The 20,472-nt window shown below is 39.2% G+C and overlaps 1 protein-coding gene across 4 annotated transcripts in view; it reads right to left on the reverse strand.

Annotated features, from left to right (window-relative positions):
- The window catches only part of PIP5K1B (phosphatidylinositol-4-phosphate 5-kinase type 1 beta), a 107,600-nt gene that overhangs the window by 6,059 nt on the left and 81,069 nt on the right, over window positions 1–20,472 (reverse strand). For all 4 annotated transcript variants that reach the window (XM_058424149.1, XM_058424150.1, XM_040089503.1 and 1 more), the window contains 3 exons: window positions 16,339–16,494; window positions 15,503–15,647; window positions 8,237–8,354 (listed from right to left, as the gene is read on the reverse strand). In XM_058424149.1, the coding sequence (XP_058280132.1) occupies window positions 8,237–8,354; window positions 15,503–15,647; window positions 16,339–16,494 (419 nt within the window). The remainder of the gene's footprint in view (window positions 1–8,236; window positions 8,355–15,502; window positions 15,648–16,338; window positions 16,495–20,472) is intronic.

Below are 20,472 nucleotides of genomic sequence, written 5' to 3' on the forward strand. Positions count from 1 at the left end.
GACATCATTGATTTGCTTTATTTTTGAGATGTACACTAGAAATTACTAGCCTCTTCCTAGTGTTCTCAAAAACATGTATATTTTCCTTCTAACATGCATTTAATCATTCTCCTATAAAAGCAAAATTGCCTTCTGGCCAGCACTTATACTCTAGCATCTTCAGGTTTTTCCAGCCACAGGCTAATTGTTGTTCCTGGTCCACTGAAGGATATTGTGAGACATCAGGAAGTAACAGATTAGTAGACAGAACTGCATCCTGCCTCCGTTTCTTCCACAAACCCCTCAGGATGCATACAGGATAAATGTGATTAAGTTATAGCTCACTTCCACGACAATCTTGGAACAGTTAAGAAGGCATCAATACAATATGTGGGACATGAGAGAGAAGGCGGGGTAAGTCACTTCTGAAGATGAGTTTGCTTAAGAAGTAATATGTGCTTAGCTGTGGTATCCACTTTCCTTTAAGCTGTCAGCTGTTGCATACCTAGACAGTTCAAGTGTGTGCCATTACCTTGATTACTGAATTTTGCATTTGTTTTTCTTCAGGGCACAGAGAAAGGGTGCTGCTAGTTCCAAAAAGTATCTATGATTCTCTCCACTTAAGACCTATTTATTTGTCAAGACCTTTGCTTAGAGGAGTAAACGCTGAGTATTTGTAAAACATCCAAAGTTGGGTTTTAATTATTTTTCTGTTGATATCCATCAGTGGAATACACATATACTTAGAGCATGTCTCCAAGACATAATTGTAATGAATGTTCTACAAGCTGAAAACTAACTAAAGAGATGACTATCACACCTGAAGCTCATACAGCTTTACAAAAGGTGTTACCTGTGCCTGTATCATAGGTTAGCACAATTTTGTTTTCTAGATACAGAGAAATGTAAAATGTTTTTCCCTGCCCTAACTGTGGCGTGGGTTGGGTTGGGGGGGGGGGGGGGGGGAGGGGCGGGAGGACAAGGACCTATCAGAAAGCAGGCTGGGATATTGACAGCTAGGTTGACCAATGAGAACTGTCAGTGCGACTTTGGAAGGAACATTTACAACTTATTTACAGCTGACTGCTCACTCTCTTGCTTCCGTGATCTGCCATTAGATAACGTAGTCGGGGCCGGGCACAGCTGTCTGTCTGCGCAGAAGGGCCAGGCCCGGACAGGCTTTCAGGAGCTGCTGCCTGCATGGAGAGCAGGGGGAGCCCAAGTTGGCCCCCCATTGCTGGCTGGGCTCCGGGCCGGGCCCAGCCAGGCTTCTGAGAACTGCTGCCCGAATGCAGCTGGGGGGGAGACCCAGGTCAGGCCCTTCTGCCTCTGGGCAGCTGGGCCGGGCCCAGCCGAGCCTTCTAAGGACTGCTGCTCGCATGAAAGCAGCTGAGGTGAAGCCTTTCTTTGCAGCTTAGTGATAGCTCGGAGCTGGACCGCCCTGGATAAGACCGAGGGGTGGAAAAAAGGACATTTGCCAGTTTCTTCTACCAGCCCAGTGCGTGCACGTGGCCTTTGCAAGCCCAGGCAAAAAAATTTAACCCCTTCTTAGCAACACAGAACTTTTAAAGCACAATTCTTCCTCAAGAGAAAGAAGAAAGAAGAAAACGGAAGGTACATGGAACAAACACTGTATGAAGTCAGTTAGATGAGAAGCGAAAGAAATAATAATATTGGAATAGGATTGAAGAAGTGGACATTTTTAACCGGACTTTTCTAAGATAAATTATGAAGAAATGAACTGTTCTTTGCAGCATCTTAGTATTATTTGGGTAGAATGCTATTCTAATCAAAATTAAGGACTAGTGTAATAGAGATTTATTTGGGAACTGTGAAACCCCCGCTCCTGGGTCAAAAAAGAGGTCTCAGCCCTTTAAGACAAAGATAATTTTAGAGCAGAAGAAATATTCGTAAATAATACCCCAGATACACTGAGAAGCTCTGCAGATAGAACATCACAGTCTGCGAAAACTCCAGGCGGCAGCAGATGTTATGTCAGAGAGCATTTGACTATTTTGTCTTATAGCAAACGTCTTCATAAAAATCTTAGAAGGACTCTTCTCCTAAGTAATAAGTAGTTATGTCTAAGTGGTGAAACTGACTGAAAACCCTAAGTTGTGTTTTTTTCTATGTTGTTTAATAAGAAAGTTAATAGTTTGTAGGAAGAAAGAAGCATGTTTTTGAAGTTTCATTCTGTTTTCATTTTTTTTCCAGCTTTTTTTTTTTTCTGTTCTTTTAGTGTGTGTTAATAAAACCTCTTTTTTTGTTGTTAATTTATTAAGCTTAAGCCTGCTTTGTTTATTTTTTCTCCTAATCTCTCCCTCCCACAAAAATATTAACACTAAAACCCCTACATTAATTGGTGTTTCTGCCTGGTTTTATTAAAACCATTACAGCCTGTCACTGGATTTTCAGAGCATTTCACCATCCACCTTACAGACTTCAAACCTAAAATAAGTACTTCAAAGTGCTAAGCAGTATTATTGTCAAATAAGACTGTGGATTTATAAACTAAATTCAAAAGCTATCAAGAATAAATGGTTTCACTGTTTAAATGGTGCCAAAAGAACCACAGATCAGCCCAGGCTGAAGGGACCATAAGAGGCCATCTAATTCAACCTTTTGCAGGAAAGGGAGCCTGGATGAGATTACAGAGCATCACTGTCCAGCTCCATCTTGAAAATCTCCTGTAATGGGGACTTTTCCACATCCCTGGGGAGGTTGTTCCAGGGAATAATTCATCATTATAAAATCATGCTCATTATAAATCATTATCCTTGAATCATTAGCATTGTAAAAACAGTTATTTCTTACATGGAGAGGAAATGTTCCTCACTACAACTTGAATCCGCTGCTCCTAGAGAAAAGGAGGGTCTTAATACTATCTGTAGTAATGCTTTAAGTTTTGGAAAACTGTGTTGAGGTCCCTTCTGAAAATTCTGTGGACAGATAAGACCTAATTTTTACAGTCTTTTCTCAAATGTCAGGTTCTCCCCATCTGTGGTCATCTTTATGCCACTCCTTTGACCCCTCTCCAGACTGTCCACATCTGTTTTGGAACTGTGGGGGCCAGAGCTGGACACACTACTCCATGTGCAGTCTGACAAGCGCTGGAGACTTGGGATGATCACATCTCTCTCAGTTAGCATCTCTCTCAGTGCCCCCATGGATGCAGCTCCAGATCCACTTTGCCTCAGTAGCTGCAGCAGTGCACTGCTGACCTGGTGTCTGTGTGTTGTCCACTGAGACTCCCGGACTCCTCTTGGCAAGGCTGTTCCACAGCTCATGGGTCCTAGTCTGGCTGGACTCTTTGGTTTTGTGTTCCCAGGTGCAGGACTCTGCACTTCTCCTGGTTGAACTTTACACAGTTCTTGTGGCCCAGTCTTTGAGCCTGTTCCTGTCTCTGAAAGGTGGCTCTCCCTGCCAACGTGTGCCACTAAACATCCAATTTACAGCACAGCAAACGTGGTGAGGGTGCTTTTGGTCCCATCATCCAAATCATTTACAGAGATGTTACAGTGTGGAGCCCAGTACTGATCTCTGGGGGGCCCCACATGTGACAGACTGACAGCTTCAGTAAAACACATTGATCACCTATGACATGACTCTTGCCCATCTCACAGACCACCCCCATCCACTCTGTATTTGACATTTGTCTAGGAGGAAGCTGTGGGAGACAGTTTCCCAGCCACTTGCTTCATTTAGTTGGTAATAGTTCCTAGGAGGCTTGTTCTGCCACTTTCCCAGGGACTATAGTAAGGATACTGGGTCTTCTTTTGGGCCATTCTTACAGACAGATACGAGATCCGCTCTCTTCAAGTCATCGGGGATGGCCTCTGATCTCCATGAATTTTAAATAATAAGACGGTGGTCCTGCAACAATATCAGCCACTTCTGCTGACACCCTGGGGTATATTCCCTTCTGGACCTTGCATTTTTGTGGGTTGAGAGCTTGCAGACCACTACTGGTGGGTCAATATGTGTGTTGTTGTAGCTACTTGATGCTGGGAGCTATGGCCCGGCCACACTGGTGAAGAGGGAGTAAAGAAGGTATTGAGAATCTCTGTCTCGCCAGCATTTTCTGTAACTTTTTTCCCTTCCTGGTCTAGTAATGGGCTTATGTCTTCCATGGACTTCTGCTAATCTTCGGTTACAATGTAATATGTAAACAAAAGTATGTATTCTATCACCACCTGTTAAAACCATGTGGGGCAGTGTTTTTTATCTCTTCCATGACCCAACCTTCATAATGCCTTCTGGGAGGGATATCTTCTGTTAATGGGCCATCAAACCTCACTGTATGACTTGAAAAATACATCATCCCACTGTGACTGTCCAGGGAGAGGAACCAAGCGTTTCTACCTGGATATAATCTGAGGTTTGGAACACCACGGGCAGGCTTATTCACTGAATTCCCAGAGGACAAGAGCTCCATAACCACCATTTGACCTTGAGAGGAAGATCAGAACCCTTCTACAGGATCACTCCGTCAACAGAACCACATCTCCCACTTCAAGAGGACTGCAGCCACCATTAATTGGACTGCTACCAACACCCTGACCAACAGCGTGTCAGGTTGTATTCTGACTCTGTCAGTGTTTCCTGATTACTGAATTTTTTTTTAATTTTCCTATTAAATTGTATTTCTGACTTAGAATTCCCTACTGGTTTGCTTTCAAACTAGTACAACTGCTTCTTTATTTGATCAATCATTTCTTCTTCATGCTATCTCTGTGCAGTTCCAGTTGAGCCTTGACTTTCAAGTATGCAACCCTATATGACCCAGCAAGGATCTTATAGTCCTCAGTGGGACTGATGACATTTCCGTAGAGGGTATGCTTTCTTTTTGCTTTTAACAATGCACAAAACCTCACTGTTAAGCCTAGGTAGCCATTCATTCTGCCTTCCTTTTGCTTTGTAGGCAATGGACTGTTATTTTGCTTCCAGCAGGATATTATTCAAAAACTCCTTGCTCTCACATACTGTTTTGCTTTCTATGCATGCTTCCTATTAAATCCCTTGCATCTGGGCTCTGAGTATACCAAAGTTGTCTTATCTAAAATCCAGAGCCTTTTTGTTAACACTGGTCTTTGGTATGCTCAGCAGGATCTTAAACCCACAATGTTGCTGTGATTGCTGCATCCAAGGCTATCTTTTGAAGCTGTCTTTTCAGTTTGTGAGCAGTGAATCTAGCAATGCATTGTTCCTAGTTAACTTGACCAGCACACTTAGCAGGATGCAAGTCCTCACGTATTCTAAGAATCTCATGGACAACTTGTGCATTGCTGTACTGTTCTCCCAACAAATGCTTGGGTAACTGAAGTCACCCACAGCGATCAGTTCTTTTGGTCAATACTTGTTTCAAGAGCCAAAGTAAGTTTGTTTCAGCCTCGTCATCCTGGTTTGAAGGCCAGGAACATACACATAAAAAAAAGATCCTCCTTGGTGATGAACCATCTAATCTTTGTTCTAAGACATTTGATAGACATTTTGTGGTCTCCATAGCTCATCTTCATACACTCAGATTTCTTTTTTATGAAGTGCAGCTCCACATACTCTTCCTATCTTTGCAAAAGAGTTTGTAGACATCTATTGTGATCTTCCAGTCATGTGAGTCTTCCCACCAAGCTTCTGTGACTCCTTTCACATCGTAACATTCAGACTAGGCATGAATTTGCAGTTCCTCTTCTTCTCTAGAATTCATGCTTTGGTACACATGTACTTGAGGTGTTTGGACTTAGGATTCTTCCTTTGCAAAGTGTTAGGAAGTATTCACCCCTACTCCAGTATACCTACCTGCTCATCCGTGCTTTTCTTATGAGCATTCAGGTGTCATAGCTCTGGACCCTACTCTCAAGTTATTTAGTTAAAAGCATAATTCATTAAGTCAGCTAATCTGCTAGCAAGATTAGGATGTGTGTGATTATTTGTTTGTCCACTTCCCATAACATTTCAGGATTTCTGAGTCCCACTTTATTGAACAGATGATTCAGGTCAACATTTGTCCTAGAGTGACTTTATGATGCTTGTATCCCCAATTGTCTGTTCTGTTTGTGCATTATGCTGTGTTCTGTACCTTGAAGACTGGTTCTGAGAGCAAAGCAAGGAGAAAGAGAAGCACCGAGTCTGTTTTTGAGAAAACTGCTTGACTCCCACACATTCCTTCGGACGGTGTTCGTGTGGGGCACAGGCAGACAGTGGCACAGAGATCTGCTTTGCTCTTAGTTTTAGTTAGCTGAGGCAGAGAAGCTCTCTGGACTGTTGTGGGGTTTTTTTAGGGAGGGTTTTGTTTGTTTGTTTGTTTGTTGGTTTGTTGTTGGTGGTTTTTGTTTGTTTGTTTTCCTTTTTCTTGGGGCTGTTTAAACCTGTTCTGGACTGAAAAACCCAGAGAGAGACACCTGGATCTCACACTTGCGCCCCCTGGGGCTCAGGATGGCATTTTCCAATGCTGGAGGAACTGATAAGAGACTGAGCAAGCTGAGCTACCCGCAGCAAGGACTTCATGAATTTACCATCCCACTTCAGAGTAATGAGAGATTTCATTGTTTCATATTATTCATTCTTTATGCTTGTGGGCACTTTGTTTGTTAAATAAATAGTTTTTTCCACTTTTCTCCGAGGAAGTTCTTTCCTTGGACTGGTTGGGGGAGGGGCTCTTTGGGTTTGCTTCCCAGAGGGACCCCATTCAGGGGTTTTCTCACAAATTTGCCCTAAACCAGGACAACATGGTATTAGCAATGAACCACATTAACATAAGTCCTACAGGAGTAGATTGATTTAATGGGCTACTTGAGGTAACAGTTAACTAAGTCAGTTCTACATTTAATAGGTGGCTGGTGCACGATACTGTTTTGTGTCAGTGGAGGCAGGACAGACAACTCCCCTAAGTGTGCTGGACTAGTAAATTAGTAGCTATTAACTGAGTCCTATACACACTCAAGCATTGCTGGCTAATAAGAAGGGAAAAAACCATCAGTGGCACAACCTACAGAAAAAGAGACATATTTCATCCTGATGTAAGATCAGACACAAACAGGTTTCATCTGAACAGAAGAAAATTTTTTTTCTGGACAGATAATCAATCACTGGAACAACTTCTGCAGGATGTGGCAGAGCTCCCATTGCTGGACGTTTCTAAGCTATGGTGGAAAATGGTGTTAGATAATTTTATTTAGGCTCCCTTTTCCACAATTCCAGTTGGATTTCAGCAGTTCTAGTTGGACTGGATGATCTCTTGAGGCCCCATCAACCTGAGCTGTTTTATGATTCTAAGATAGTATGGATTTCTTAAGACAAAAATCAGGTAATTCTAGGGCTAAGAAAAATACAGAATGCAATAAATTTTATCTAGAAAGGAAACAACTATGTCTCTGTGAAACATTTATTAGAAAGATGAACCAATTTCCCTCTTTTGATTCTTCATCTCTGGTACAATTCTTGGCATGAGAGTCAAGGGGAAATATTACTAGAATAATGTCAGAAATTTTTATGATTTATGAAAATAAGCCTTTGGGAAAAAAAAAAAGCCAAGCTTAACATACCTGCCTCTTGCATTTATACTGACAATTTCAAAACAGCTTAAAAAAAAAAAAATTAGATGCACAAAACTTCACTCGACTGGAATTTAAATTGGGTGCCTAGTGTCTTTATGTCTGTGGAATATGAGCTGTGGGTGCCAAGAGAACATTTGAAGCACAGATGATATGAAGACAACAAAAGATAGACTTGACCTTATCTTTCAGCAGTCAGATAAATTGCTCACTAAGAACTGAAACAGCAAAGAAAAGATACATTTTTAATCAGCCGTCACAATTGGACAACCCTTCAAAGCTGAAAAGGGGGCCTTAATATACTTCACACTGAGCTCTACTGGCTTCAAAATCAGTGACATAAACACAGAACTTACTACTCTGAGAAAATTTAACTTCTACATTGTGAAGTATTCTACATGAAGAGGAAAGATTTTGTTGTTGTTTTGGATTTTGTTCTTCCTCCAATGGAAAACAGCAGAAAAGACCTCCTACCATTAAGAGAAAAACTGAAAGGTGTTTTGGCATACTTCATTATTAACGCAATAGTTAATAGGCATATAAATTCTTTAGGGACTTGCTTTGGCAAATTTATGCATGTTTAATACAAAAAATACCACAATAAACCTCTGGATCTTGAAGTTAAGAAGGAATCTTAGTCACTTACTAAACATGAGTCAAAGCAATTACAGGTGAAAAAGCCCATCAGAAACAGTTTGACAACTTACTAAATACACATCCAAAACTGAAGCATTATCATTTTCCATTTCCAGTGTGCTCTGTTCTGAAGTCAAATAGATGGCACTGTCTCCCAAAGTGAATGTTGAACTCGAAGGTAACCCTTTACTGCAAAGAGAAGGGAGAGTACGATCAACCAAAAGTCCAAGTTACAAAGCTCAGTCATAGCTGAAAATTTAAAAGTAGGTTTCTCTATTAAACATAAAAATCTTCAAACACCTGGAAAAAAGGAAGGTAAATAAACAAATATAGATATGCTGGCAATGGCTAGATAACTTGAAGCTCATGTTTGACTAATTGTACAGAAACCTCAGATTTTATGTATTTACTGAAATCTTATCAGAAAATAATGCTATTTCTAAACTTCAATATTTATTTAATGAATTAAACTGTGTCCCAGTAAATGTCACAGTTTCATTAATCTCAAAGTACATTACTTCCACGTTACACATGGGGTAAATTTTGGCAGCATTTTGTAATTCAAAATAGAGAAAAAAAGAGTAAGCAGTTAGGCACACTGTGACATTAGTAATACTGGACTTTTCCTTGCAGACACAGATCACTAGCAGCCATAATTTCATTAGGAAAAGTGGGAGAACAAGAGTGTACTGTAATTAGTACACCTGTGCAAGGAAGTGATGTTTACAGAGCAGGTGCGCTCTATTACTTTATTCATTGATTGATTTTTTTTGGTTCTCTTACAGAAATAATGTGAAACTGCAAATGCACCTCCACAGAAATCTCATTTTTTAACACACTTGGTCAACAAAGCTGGTCAACAAAACTCTCAAAGGTGTTTTAATGGAGTCACATGTCCCTTATCACATGTCTTGAATAGCTGCCAGAAATTAGGCTCCAGGCTGCCTTGAAAACTCAACGGTCAGTTGTGCAGAGACATATTTTAGAAGTTCTTACCTACTTACAGACAAGGTGAAAAGTAAAAATTCTGAATTATAACTTGGTATGGAAATATGGTTACAGCCATCAGTCCAGATATGACTAATTTCTCCCTCCCTTTGCACTACTTTAAGTATATTTCAGATGGGATAGAACTTCTAAAAGGGCAAAACTCATGCAAAGTTCAACATGCAGAAACTATTATGTAAAGTTGAATTTCAAATGCTCAACAAAATAATGAATCAATGTAATGCTGGAACACATTACAATGTTCTTTATATCATATAATGCACTGGACATTTTTCCAAAAGCAAGACTATTTCTCTTGTGCTAGGATGACCCAGGTCCCATTGACTTAGCCCTATTCTCATATGTGTAACTTGAATTCTATTGAGCATTGTAAAAGTTTTGTCATTAATCTCTTAACAGCAATACACATGCTGCCAGCAGTTGGTAACTGAAGTTCAAATTACTTCAAGAGCATCATGATAGCTGCATTTATTACAAGTTTTAATGCAGACTGAATTTAATGAGACAGATAAGGCAAAGACATATTGGGGGTGGCACAGGAGAGAACAAGTGAAATCCCCACATACACAGTGTTTCAGAAAGAACAGTTCAGAAGAACAGAGTTTTAATACAGTTTGTATAGTTTTATATACATACTGTATATAATGTATACATATACATACATTAAGCAATATATATATTGCTTAATTCTTAGACTGAAAAATAAATGAATGAATGAATGAATGAATGAATGAATGAATAATGAATGAATGAATGAATGAATGAATAAAAGCACTTTTACAGGTACTTTCTCATTCAGTAATGACCAGCCACAAGGAGCATGCTCAACTATGCTGTTGCCCTCATCTGGCTAAAACATTCTATTTGATCTTGATTCTTAATTAAGAAAAGAAAAAAAGAAGGAAAACAAATTCCATCAACTGGGAAAGCTTTGTTTTACTTTAAGCCACAATTACATGTTGTTTCAATCATAGTCAAATTTTCTTTCCCATAGGGATATTCCCAGTGTCTCAGTGCATCTGTTCATAGCATTTAAGCATTCACATCTTTTTCTTCCACCCAACTGCTTATTATCATGAAGCATGTGTGAATTTAATCCACTTCAAATCAGATTCAGACAAAGTTGTCTAAGCTTCAGAAGCTAAGAGTAATGTGTGGACAGACAGAACACTGAAACTTAACACACAAAAGTTTATTTATGTAGAACACCAGCTGAGAAAAAGGATGCTTAGTATTCTTTCAACAGAAAAAACCAATACCTATAAATCCCTGTCACTGGGAAAAACAGTAGAAGAGCATTTCAAAGTCTGGATGCTTCAGGAAGCTTGACTCTATAAGAGAAAAAACCTACAATCCCTCACAGCCTTCCAAAATTTCAAGTGGTCTCCACAGAGAAACAGCAGCACAAAGGTAAGAAAAACAAAAAACTGAAAAATAAAAGATAAGAAGGAAGAAGAAGAAAGAGAAGGTGGAAGTCCAGACTACATATACATCTTAAAGAAATGAGGCATAAAGAGAAAAAGGAATTAGATTTCATATAGATTTTTTCCCTTTGGCTCAGGTGTATCGGAAGAATTCAGCAGTCTTCCTTATACAGCCCACAGAGGACTGCTCTAGAGAGGGAGGTGAAGCACCCCTTTATGCATCATGGGATTCTGTTTGTGTTTGGGAATGGAGCGTCCCAAGAGACCTGCTGAAAAATACATTGAAAAAAGACTTTCTGCATTCTTGAAATGGTTAAAACATTAATTGTAAAACATCTACAGTCTGAAATATTTTAAAATATTTTAAAGCAAGTTTCAAACATTTCCAGGAGCACCACTGACATCTTTCAGCTCTTTTTAATTCTAAAAGCAATGTCAAGTGAGACAAGAGTTGTAGTGCTTAGGGCATTCAGATTTGCCATCTTTAATTAATTTGTCAGTACCTAATAGGAAAACTTTTCCTGGAAGAGGAAAAAATTCTGTTACCACTTCTGCTATAAAAATAACAATATGATATGTAAGTATTCCATTTCCTAAGATGAAACAAATAAACGTTTTCAAAGAAGTAGTCTTGGGCTGATAATTACATTTTCTAGTGGAAAACAGACCCTGTAAGTACTAAAATATCTCTGTACCAAATATAAACCTATTTGAGGAATGGAAAATATTCGAAAATTTTAATAGAAGCAATAAATTGTCAATTCTGTTCTTTTAGTAAAGGAATACTTGACATTGCTTATGACAAACCACTTGACTGAGAATCAACTTCATGGAAAAGAAAGCATCTGTCTTCCGACAAGCAAGAAAACATACATTTACTGAATAGCATATGTCATGATTGCCTTTTTCTTCCTTTTCCTTCTGTTTTTTAGATCCAGTCATTTTTGTGCCAAAAAAACCTAGCCATCTCCCCCTCTCCACTACCCGTTCATTCCTAATTCCTCTTCACACTGTCTGGATAGCACCTCAGTTTTCTCTGCTTTTTCAACTGAGGAATAACTTGGTGAAAATAATCAGCTTGCAGCCTGGAAAGACACCCCTAATAAGCTGTATGATTATGACTGCTGCTCAGTCTCTCTTTTTCACTTTAATCACATGTCCCCAGACCCTTCTCTGCATAGCTACCAATTAGTTGTGCTAGTTCTAATCTGTACCAGCCAGCTTTACAAAAGCCCACCTCACAAGACAGCATCAGAATCTGGCTCCACTCAGCAAATCACTTCTGTCTGCCTAATCTCAGCAGAAGCAGTTTCTCCCTTTCTAGCACAAATGCTGAGCACTCTCAAGGACAGATGGTGATGGCCTTTCTTATGTTATAAGCCTCCCCTTGGGGAAATATTACATTGGATAACAGAAACAGAGGGTAATTCTGAAGAAAAAAAACCAACCAAATAGAAAATATGGTGTGTGCTTCAAGGTATCCAAAATATTATTGCTGTCTTTCTTATGAGGAAAATAATACCATCTGTTTTCTTAGTGGTATGGGCACATACTGCTCATTAGTAGGAGTCAAGGAACTGTACAAATATCACATTATTACTATGCACACAGGACTCTCCTCCTTTATTACCTTAAACCAGAAATTTCTGACAGGTTACAAGCAAATTCAGGTACTCACTACTTTGTGCTATTTTACCTTGAAGAACAAGGGAAAAGCCTCATGAAGATGATGCCAGACTGTAATTCTATTAAATAACAAAGCAGACTGTCATAGTCAATTACATATTTAAAAGTTGAAAGCAGACTCACATTTGTAAACAAATCTTTAATTCAGGCTTTGTTTCAAAGACTGCTCCAAGCTTTCTGTTTATCAGAGACAAATGGCAAAATGATGAGTCCTGCACCACGTAATTTTCTAATATTCAAAGGAAGAATTTTAGCAAGAAAAATCTCAGATCTGAATCTACAGTTCAGTGCAGCATGGGGGGTTTTGGTGGGTTTATTTCCCTACTAGCTTTTTTTATTGAGAGGACTGAAGGACCACAAAAACATAAGTAAAACTCTAGAAGTTTATATCATTAACTGCCAAGAAGGAGGAATGACTTTGTTTGAACTGATGCCAAAAGAAGTGGGTACAAAACAGCAGGTGCCCAGAATCTTATGGATTATTTCAATACTGAGCATGCTTAACAGCTTTCTTAACTCCTAAGAGAAAGCCATTAACTATGACAGGGAAGCTAATGAATGAGCTGTTAGGGAAGCCATTAGTTTTGACAGGGAAGCTCAGTATGTACATGAACTCTACACACTGAGATTGTGACACACACCACTACTTAATGAGAACTAAAAACTGCCATCAGCCCCTAGCTGAAGAGGGCACACCTAGACCAGCAAAGATGTTAGTTGGTAAGCCCTATGGTAGATCTCTTGGCTACAGCGTAGATGTTTTGGCAGAAGACATGGAGAGAACCACACATCTGTGAATGCTGGTACCAGGTCTGCTGTGTTAGAGAACACACCCTATTGTAATGAAGAAGTCCATACCTGGATAGCAGACACTAACAATATGATTTTGTAAGATAAGCATGCTAATCATAGCTGGCAATATGTCCTGCATTCAAGGTTATTTCATTGACTGAATCACAACTGAAAAGTAAATTAGTCAAGATATACGAAGTGTAGACCTGCTAAAAACTTTATTTTGGAATTATTTTGGAGTATCTTTACAGTAGAATATAATGGAATTACTCATAGGTTTTCTTTATAGTTTTTTTTAATAGAGCAAAGAGTATTTGAAATGCTTTAAATGTGAACTCTTTATTCAGACAACTCCACCATTCTCTTTTCCTGACCGATGCTGATACAAAGCAGTCCTGTAGTTTTATTTGATGCTTAAAGCAAACAAAACCCTTCAGTACTTTGTAATTTTATTTCTATCAAAGAAAAAGCTTTGTGAAAGATCATGAATTTTGAAGCCCTACAGATAACTTGACACAAGTTGAAGGGAATAAGCTCTATTTTTACTAATGTTTATTCATTAATAGTTTTATTTCCTAAAGCTTGTTTAGAAACATTTTTGTTCTGCAATTAAAGCTTCATCTTCATTACACCCCAAAACATGCCTCATTCAAATTTTTATATCCAATCATCAAACGTATGGAAGATGTCACATTAGTGAGAATTATTTCAACCTAATGGGAGTGGAAGCTGTAAATACCACTTTCATCAGTAATGCTGCAAGTAATTTTACTTTTTATGTAAAGACAGTTGTCAAATATTTAATAGGAGGTAAAATCCTACTGCCTCAAGATTGCTTTTAAAATAACTTGATTTTTTGAGCAACTTGCAGTATACAGGAAAGAACTACATCTTGGCATATTAGTGCATTTATCAAATTTATATATTGAGTAGTTCAGGACTCCAAATTATTCCAAACATCATTCCAGATGCTGGAGTGCCTACCCTGATTAAAACAGGCAAAGAAATGGCTTAATGCAGTAAAGAGAACTGCAAACAGGCAAGGTGACACAACACAGCACACTTCAGGTGCACAAGGGAGCATACAGGCGCATACAGAGACGATCTCCCAGCAAGACTTACAGGCTTAAGCATGGTATTGGACAGACACAGCTGAAATATGTTCTTATAAATCACATTCAACCTATCTCACTAGCATCTGCACTTTTCTCACATTCCTGTTTTTGTACTTCCTGGATTAAAATCAGACATGCTCTAATCACACCCATGGAAAAAGTTCCACAGAAATTTACTTCAGAAAATGGTTGCTATGAAAGAATTTAAAGCAAACTATTCAGCACTGTACATTCAGAAGGAAGAACCACTTTTCCTAGCACATCATCATTTCCTGCAGCTGTTTTAGGCTACAGACAAATTACGAGAAGTACTTCCTACCCTGACTTTAATGTAGTTTGGCTTATGGTACAGACTAATTCCCAAGCAAAGTTTAGACATCCAATTTAGTTTTGGAACGTGAAGAAAAATTAATATAACATTTTTCACTGTGTTTATGCTTTCTATTTAATGATCCCCAGTTACAATACATATAATTACGGTCACTGTGTCCTTCTCAGAGCAGTGGCTCCGTCGACCCAGACTAGCTCTGACACTGCATCAGTTGGGGAACACTCCTCTGGATTTTGGGAACCAGAGGAGCGGCAGAGGGGGTTTTCCCCTTATCACGGGAGAGACCTCACTGAAGATGGAGGAAGGAGTTGGATTCAGTTGGAGGGAAAAGTTCAAGGTGTTTATTCAGCCCCATGTGGGGACATCCGAACCTCAGGGAAGCAGCTCCAGCCGAGCCACCCCTGGGCAATGAGCTCCAGGATTAAATACAGGGGAGGGACTAAGGGAGGAGACAAACCAACACCCAATGAGGGACAAGGTGGGAGTGGAACAGGCTTGGAGGGATATTCAAAGAAATCAATGGGAACATAAAGGAAGGAATCTCCTTGGCTCCTGCCCTGTTACTCGATGTCCTTACCCAAACTCTCCAGAAGCTGGGAGGAACAATCGAATGACAGACAGAGCCTGTAGGAGAGGACTGGGAGGAATATGGGAGGATTGACAGGGAAGGGGGCAGGGACAAACCTCGGAACATAACATTTCTTAGGAGAACTGGGGAGTGCAGAACAAACCATTATAATAAAAATAGATAATATAACATACAAAACAAAAATAAATAATACAGAACACAAGGCAACAATTGCAAACAAATACATAATAAATCCTACAGGCTTTTCTCTCCTTCACTGGAAAAGTTAAAGACTAAGTTACAGAGACACTTGTCCCTTCTGCTTTTTTGTTTTGCAGAGCCCCTTTCTGTTGAGCACTATGTTAAACTTCTAGCAGAACAGTGGGGAATCTTCTAAAATATATGGCCTTTACCTGCTAGAATAGAGTGTAGGTGGATCACGTTGACAGTGCTCATTTGCATTCAAGGAAGAAGATGAAAGTGTGGTTGCCAAGGAAGCAGCTTCAAACAGAGATGGAGTACTTGGCACTAGATCCGGCCGGTGGTGTGAACCTAGTACTGCATATGCAGAAATAAAGAACAATGTTAACAAAATTAATTTTAAATTGAGCCCAATAATATTCATGAAAGTGTATCAAGTCCCACAGTGCCCTCATCAGCTTCTTGCATTTTCCTAATGATTGAATTGCTGAGATGGTAGTATTCACATGCCCATACCCAGAATACAGAGTAACTCCAAGGTCAAATATTAAGCAGAGGTATGAGCTTTGAATTCTTCTCAGTCCTGGGACTATTCTCATGTTACCAGGGCTCATTTATCAGATTGGATTAGGTAATTGGTTCTGCTTTCATCATGGCCGCAGGCAAGTTCTTAAAGAGACAAAGTTGTATCTCTTCAGACTGACTCTGGTAACAATGGACTGAGCTTCAAAACACTTCATGTGACATACTTGTTTAGAGGTCAGTGAAAAGGATAGTGTTGGCTATGGCCTTAATTTATTAACTTGGCTGAATACATTTTTTTAGGATGTCCTGAAATCTGATAGTTTAACATCATGTTACAAACTTCGATTCTGACTTCATCTTGCTTCTGAAGGTCCATTTTGCCAAATACTACTACGTACTCTCTCCCTAATAACCTAACTAATTTTGAGAGATCAGCCATACTGGCAGTGCTCTAGATACAGGACTTCTGGAGCGTATACAAAATTTTTAAAACCATCATTTAGGTGGATTTGAAAGACAGTACCTTCTTCATCAAGGCTGGCATAACTTTGTCCTTCAGCAAGAATACCATGCTTCTGATCCTTCCACTCCTGGCTAACTGCAGACACAATTTCTTGTGATGCTGCCTTTAGGGCTGTGATGGAATTGCACCGTTTCTTTGAAGGTGAAGGCTTTAAAACTGCATTACCAAATGAACATAGGTGTTGAATGATGTCATCTTATGTCCCTGCACATCTTTAACAGTATACTAAAAAGTAAGTCATATAGAAAAATCTAGGTTTTGAATACAGGTGAAGAACATGTCCAGAAACCTACTTAACAAACATTATATTAAAACTAGAGTGAAAGGTATTGTTATTTCATCTGCAAGAGAAGTACTTTTGTCTTTTTCAGACTCCTACTGCTTATTATAGGACAGTAAGTCATGTCACTGGCACCACTAAGTTAAAAAACTCCTATGGAGTACCAACTCATGCAATCAGAGAGAGAACAATACAGAAAAAAACCCCAGAAAGTAGGAAAACAGAAAAGGTATTTGGAGTGTTCTGAGAGGTTACAATCATTTTTTGAGCTGTTAACTACTTCTGTGTATGATACTACAGAATTTACACTTCAGACTCACGTGTCAAACATTTCCTTTAGGTACAATAAACACTTCCAAAATCTTAGTGGCCTACACACTCAAGTATCAGCACCTCTTTTCTAATTCTTAGCAGGGCCTGCCTATTTAAAAAGCATTTTGAATCAAACTCTAGAACTGATCATTGCCACTACTACTGAACCATGACCTCCATCTGTAGTTCTTCTCTGGAAGGATGCCAGCTATTTCATTTAGTGTTTTTTAGCTGCTGGCTGCTGATCTCCATGAATTGGCTGCAAAGTTACTTCAGATGCGTTATAACACATCTTTCATTGCTTTACCACAAAGTTCAAATTACATCAAGTCACTTGGCTAAAGACTGAAGAAAAGAATCAGATACATAGTTCCAGGGTATTCTTAAAAAAGAACATAGTTCTTTTTTTAAATAGATAGATAGTTGCTGAGCTAGACTCTGCCCAAGGCTAAATCCACTTATTAAGTTTTTGTTGTTAATTATGCATGGGTGTTCTGTGCACTAGGGGGGAAAAACAGATTCAGAACAGGGCTTAAGTGTTTAAACTGCAAAGTCTGACTCAGAGCTTAGAAATAATGCTCATGAAGGCAGAAACACTTCCAATTTTTTAATGAAAGAATGATAATGCATTTGAACCGTTAATGTGTATAAAAGTACATTAACAGCCTTGTATACAGAAGAAATCAATACGAGTAGGATACTTAGGTTAATAGCCTGGAAAAATGAGACAATGAATTTAGATCAGAGAGAAAATTAGGCATGATATCCTTTAATTGTACATTGTAGGCTTCAAATACAGAACAGGTTGCATCTTGTCCTGGAACAAATCTAGCTGTCAGAATTAGAAAGAATTGGGGGAAAAAAAGACTCAGATGTTGAGGTAACATATATGGTATTTATTTTGTCAAACAGGAGTATCAAGTAGTAAGGAGCAGACACTCTTTATTCTTTATCAATGTAGAGGAGACCCTTTGAGTATTATCTCAGACAGCAGAACTCCCACCAGTTCTTTGCCAAAATTATTCTAACATTTAAAGAGAACAGGGTTTCAGGAGGCTCCTTTCTCCTTTCAGCTGAATTTTGCTTTGCATTTTGTCACATTACATCAGATTCTTCTATTTTCTTATTAATCAATCTTTTCCAAAAGATTTAACTTTCAAGACTTTGAATTGTTAATTTATTCCAGTATTTGTAGTCATTTTTTTGTTTACTTAAACCTTATTTAGTTCTAGTGTTTGTTTGTGTTTTTTTCTCTCTCTGTCCACATAGACTTGTTTCTCAGTCCAGGTAACTAATGAAAATGTTAAGAGACTGATGTCTTAAGTTTTAGCATTCACGCTTTTCAGATTTTGCACTGCCTAGGGGTGTAATTCTGAACCTCATATTAAGTGCTAGTAAGGTCCCTTCACAGAGACAGCAGACAAACCAAATCATTTTCCTGAAGACCAAAAACAAGTACAGGTTTCAGGCCCAAAAGCATAAACAACAGTGGACTGAAGAAAGAAAACAAGAAGAATGAGACTTCACAACCCAAAGCTGTGACTGGAGAATTAAACCCCAACAGGCAAATGGACGAAAACTTATGAAAGTGTAAGACCTTGTGACTGGTCGTCCATTTTGTGACCATTTTAAGTCCACCTTGGGTGTAGCCCTGATCAGGCTCTTGTGCTACCCAAGGTGTTTCCTTAAAGGCCTTTCAATAAATATCTACTTTTGCCTCTAGCTCTGTTCAGTCTCTGTTCCAGGTAAGCCTTCTCAAGGTATGGTCAAAGTGTATCTGCAAAACACCTTCAATCAGTTTAAGACAATGTTATATGCTCAACACTGTTATAAATGAGGAGACATACTCCTTTATTCCATTTTCAGATTAAGCAATTTATTAATTTTGTATCTGGCAAAAAGCGGGCCAAGCCAGTGCTGGGGTACATGGGGAGTCTGCGCTCCACCAACAGGCAAAAATTCAGTTCTCAAGCAATTGTTGCTTATACCATTCTAGGTACTTTACTCCCCCAAATTTTTAGTTATTTTTTAATTTGTTTTTCTTCATAATCAGTCGTTGTGGTTTTCAAAGATCAGTCGGGGAGGTGGTCCGAGATGATCTTCTGATGTGTTCTTTTTTGGTTTAATTTTTTTTTTTTTTCCAGTAGCATTATTTTTGGTTATAGAGTTTGCTTAAACAAGCATATATATTTTGTTAGTCAGCATACATTTTGCAAGTTTCCTAGCACGTCTCAATAATAAATGTCTTTTATAGGGCCCAAAGTCAGCATGTTAAAAATGTCTTTGTAGGGTCCATTCCTCAGGTATTACAAAACTCAAAATCAGCATGTTAAAAATATCTTTCTATCATGGGTTGGCACAATTTTGTTTTCTAGTTATAGAAAAATGTGAGATATTTTTTCCTTTCCTTGGAGTGGTTTGGGGAGGAGAACAAGGACCGATCAAAAAGCTAGCCAGGATATTGGCAGCTAAGTTAACCAATGGGAAATGTCAATGCAGCTTTGGAGGGGACATTTAAAACTAATTGCTGGAGATCAGTCTCTCTCTCTTCTGGGATCTGCCATGAGGTAACATCGTGGTCAGGCCGGGCTGGGTCCAGGTCAGGCCCTGCTGCCCCTCTGGGCGGCCGGGCCGGGCCTAGCAGGGCCTCTGAGGGCCGCTGCCTGCACAGGGAGGGCCTGGGCTGGCTGAGCCCCTTTCTGCTGCTTGCTGGCAGGGAAGGAAAAAGCAGCTGCATGCAGTTCGACAATGCTGACCACGTGCTCAGACTGTGGCAGAAAGGGCCAAAACGTGGCCCAGCTTAATCGCCACTAGCAGCAAAGAAAGCAAACTTGCTGCTCCATTACAACTCTGAGCTGAGCCACCCTGGATGAGACCGAGGGGTGGAAAAAAGGACATCTACCAGCTCCCTCCGTCACCACAGCTTTGCATTTTCTTCAGTTCCTGCAGCCTCGGCGCTTGCATATAGCTTTTTGCAAGCCCGAGCGGATTTAACCCTTTACTAGCAACATGAAACTTCTAAAGCACAATTCTTCCTTAAAAGAAAGAAGAAAGAAAACAAAGAATACTAGAACAGATACTAAATGAAGTCAGTTAGATTAGAAGTGAAAGAAATAATAATATCGGAATAGGATTGAAGAAGTGGACATTTTTAACCAGACTTTTCTAAGGTAAATTATGAAGAAATTAACTGTTCTTTGCAGAATCTTAGTATTATTTGGGTAGAATGCTATTCTAATCAAAATTAAGGACTGATGTAATTGAGATTTATTTAGGAACTTTAAAGCCCCCACTCTTGGGTTAAAAAGAGATGTCAGCCTTTGAGACAAAGATGATTTTAGACTAGAAGAAGTATTCGTAAATAGTACCCCAGATACACTGAGAAGCTTTGCTGATAGAACATCAAAACTCCGGGTGGCAGCAGATGTGTGACATTAGGAGCACTGGACTATTTTGTCTTGTGACAAACGTCTTCATAAAAGATCTTAGAAAGACTCTTCTCCTAAAGTAACGAGTGGTTATGTCTAAATAGTGAAACTGAC

The sequence above is a fragment of the Hirundo rustica genome, chromosome Z, assembly GCF_015227805.2.
Source record: "Hirundo rustica isolate bHirRus1 chromosome Z, bHirRus1.pri.v3, whole genome shotgun sequence".
NCBI classification, from domain to species: domain Eukaryota; kingdom Metazoa; phylum Chordata; class Aves; order Passeriformes; family Hirundinidae; genus Hirundo; species Hirundo rustica.